General features: G+C 39.7%; 1 protein-coding gene across 1 annotated transcript in view; it reads right to left on the reverse strand.

The window, feature by feature from the left end:
- Nucleotides 1-3,909, reverse strand: part of NAPEPLD (N-acyl phosphatidylethanolamine phospholipase D) — a 13,368-nt gene continuing 9,459 nt past the window's right edge. The window contains exon 4 of the mRNA XM_006882603.1: nucleotides 1-129. Within this exon, the coding sequence (XP_006882665.1) occupies nucleotides 1-129 (129 nt within the window). The remainder of the gene's footprint in view (nucleotides 130-3,909) is intronic.

Below are 3,909 nucleotides of genomic sequence, written 5' to 3' on the forward strand. Positions count from 1 at the left end.
TTATTCAAAGGTTTCACTGTCAGTATTTAGGTATCTTGATTCTCCATGATTCAAGACGAAAAAATCTTCAGCGCTAAGTCCGTATCTTTCCAGAGCTTCACGCAGTTTCACTGGAGGCTCTAAGTAATACTGGCAGAGAGAAAAGAGAAAAAAAATTACTAACCATATACATATTTAAAACAACCTTGGAAGGAGGAGTGGCTTCCACTTTGTAATAGCTTGCCTCCAGAAACTATGAACCTGGAGAAAGGATGGAAGACACCCAAGCGTTGAGGACTCTCCTTCATAGGGTCGCTATGAGTCACTTAACAACACTACCACCACCACCACCACCACGTATTTGGAAGCCTTTTTAAAAAATCAGATTGCAAACTGAAATATCCAGCCGACACTTAAAATAATGTACTTTTTTTCAAGTGAAATATTAGTGAGTCAATCACATTGTCTGATACAGACTGATGTTAACAGAAATGTCAGTAATGCAACTCATTGCTATCAAGGTGGAAGTGACTCACACCTGACCTTCTGATTGTGCTTTGAAGGCTGTAAATAAGTCCAGAGGAGGAGACTGCACATCCTGCGCCCTCAGGGTGGCTGGTGGATTCAACTACCAGAGAGAGGTGACCTTTGAGTTAACTAGCAGAGCAACTCCCCAGTGACTGCACTGTTGCAGCTCCCTAACGCCAGTGCCTGTTCATCCATCCAGACACTCTGTATGTCATAGCTGGCACCATCTTAGATTGAGCATCACATCATATGAAATCTGATCACTTTATCACATGCTAGTCTAAATGGAATCAATGATGTCATTAGAGGAAAGAAAATGTTAACACTCTTTTGAAGAATATAGCAATATGATACTATGCTAGAACAAACATTTCTGGCTAATGCAAAGGAGTGTTACCTCAAAGATCCTAGCCACATCTCATTATATGGTGAAAAAGGGATCTGGGGAATACAGAGGAAACAGGTACCCTCATCTATGTCCCTCCCTTTTCATATATAAATAAAAAGAGAACACAGTACAGGCTATGTCTCAGAATGCAATCACCACTCAGATGTTTTCAAAATAAACATGGACTATGGAGCAGACCAGTTAATACTATATTTAAAAATATAAAGGAAACTCATTTCAACAGTTGTTTCTCATTTGAGAAATCATTGGTTCACTAGTTATTTCTCTTACAGTTCTTTTTTCTATTTATTCCTAGTTCTTTTTATTCAGAGGATGGTTCTTTCCCAATTTCAGTTTAAAAAATTATGTGAAAATAAGCATAAATAAAAATGAACCATCATCTCTGTTCTAATCGCCAGCAGGAAGCATGCCTCTCTCCAACACACAGCAAATGGTGTTTGAATCTACAGTGTGTGTTCCAGCTACGAGACAGAAGACAAAGTCCTCGCCTTAAGTGAGGGTCACCTGGGATCTCTCCATCTGGAGGAAGGAAAAGTGAAGAAAATAAAAGACTAAAAGAAACACTTAATCCAAAAGCTTGATGAACCACGTGAATCCCAGCCTCCACTACCCAAGACACCAGACACCAGATGGTATACAGCTGATCTACCCATGACTTTGACTGGGACTGCAGAAGGTCCTGGACAGAGGGAGAGAACAATGTGAAACAAAACTAAAAATCACAAAAAAAGACCAGACTTACTGATCTGACAGGGAATGATGAAACCTTGAGACTATAGCTTGAAATCCTCTTCAAACCTGGATCTGAACTCACTCCCAGAGACGCTTTCAGCCAAACAGGCAGGTCTATAAAGTGAAGTATCAACCACTCGAGACTCAAAGGGTAGCATCTGCCCCAAAACAAAGCTCAGAAGCTGGACAAAGACTGGAAGAATGAATAGTTAGGGAGAACCCAAAGAGGAAATGGAAAGAGAGCTGTTAATGTTGAAGCAATTGCATCTAATGTTAGGAAATAAACTCAGGGTAAACTGCTGAATGGAGAAAGAACTTGTTCTATGTAAACCTTCATCCAAACCATAATTTTAGAAAGGAAATAAAAATTCTTGCCTTCGTGGAAATTGCATTCTAATACAGAGATGAGTAAGTGAAAAAAAAAAATCTTATAAAAATGTGATGGGAGCAGAGGTAAAAGTTTAGAATAGTCCAGAGATGCCTGAGATGGTGTCACATGGCCGAGATCTAAAGGAGCAGATTGCACAGGGCTCTGTAGGCAGGTGTGGGGACTAAGACTTTTGTTCCAGTACCATGAGGAGCTGCCAGGTAGCCTGGCAAAGCAATGGCATGATCTGTTTCAAGCTGTAGCCACCACTGCACTCAAAAGATAGTCCACAGTTCAACTGACTAGAGAAAAGAAGAGGTCTCCATGGGCATGATCATGTAGAGGATTAAGAGATTTCAAAATGGTAATATTCAATGTTTAAGGAGATGAGAAAATAGCAACAGAGACCAACTGATACACAAGAAAACCAAGAACATTCTAAGAGCTAAAACGGACAGCTTTGGGAAATGGGTACTTGCCATACTCAGGCCTTTCCCCCCACATTTCTCATTTCTAGGCTTAGGATTGTGTAGAGGATCAAGCCTTCAAAATGACTGCTGAGTGAGTTAGGGTCATACTAAGCTTACGTTACCAAATTCTTTTAGAGGTAAACACTTATTAATAGTTTGACTAATAATAGCAATGTATTTTAATGCCTTTTATGCACTAAGAAATGAGATCATTAATACATACTATTAAGGAACTCTGGTGGCCTAGTACTAAGAGGCTGTGCATTGAATCCACCAGTTGCTCTGAGGGAAAAGGGTGGTCAATCTCTTCCAATTTGATTTACTGCCTCCAAAATCCCACTGGAGGGTTAGCTATGAGTTGGTTCTGACTCAGCAGAACACAACATTAATAAAACTAATAGCCACAGACAAAAATTTGTGTATGAGATTTCAGGTTATAAAATTCTTACTGAGAATTTCTTTTTACTTATGAGATTTCAAACTAATTGTTTCTCATTGAAAATTCTTTGGTTACCCAGCAACAACAGCAAAGTTCAACAGGGTACCAAATAACAAATTCTGCTTGTAGGAATGTAAAACGGTACAGCCACTATGGAAAATGGTCTGGTGCTTTCTCAAAAAGATGGGAATAGAAATATCATTTGGCTCAGCAATTCCAATACTGGGAATATACCATGGCTCTGGTGAGCCCTGACTCAAACAAATGTATGCACAATCAAGTTTACTGCTGCATTATTCACAATAGTAAAGAGATGGAACTAACCCAAGTGTCCATCCACAAACAAATGGATAGGGAAAACTATGGTACATTTACACAGTGGAATATTATGCAGCACTGAAAAACAGCGACCTCATAAAACATTACACAGCATTGGGAGCCTAGAAGACATTATGCTGAGTGAAATATCTCTGTCACAAAAGGACAAATACTGCTTGACACCACTGTTATAAAATAGGATAGATGCGGATAGGGGTTGGGGAGAGAATGGGAAAAGAGTGGATAGATAATGAGCACTATATTAGAACAGATGAGGAGAAGAATTGGCTGAAAGGAATATATGATGAGGAATTATATGTATGACAACAGTCTGGAACAGAGGTACACTGTGGGGTCGGCTGGGAGGAGGGGAGGGGAGGTGAAGGAATAAAATGTACAACAGTAAATTTTAAAAAAAAATTATTTGGTTAAATTCTTTTCCCCAGTGCTTCACAGGTCTTAGTTGACAATACACACAGACATCAACCCTGCTGCTGCAGTTGTAGTTCTAAAGAATCATCAAATCATAGCAACACTTTGTACCTCCTCGTTCTACAATCAATGTTGTTCTTGAGCCTGTTTTTGCTGCTACTGTGTCAGTGCATCTTATCAAAGGCCTTCCTCTGCTCAAACAACCCCCTGCATGATGTCCTTCTCCAGAGACTGG

Source organism: Elephantulus edwardii, unplaced genomic scaffold, assembly GCF_000299155.1.
Source record: "Elephantulus edwardii isolate Elephantulus edwardi_28Jun2011 unplaced genomic scaffold, EleEdw1.0 scaffold00022, whole genome shotgun sequence".
Classification (NCBI taxonomy): Eukaryota; Metazoa; Chordata; class Mammalia; order Macroscelidea; family Macroscelididae; genus Elephantulus; species Elephantulus edwardii.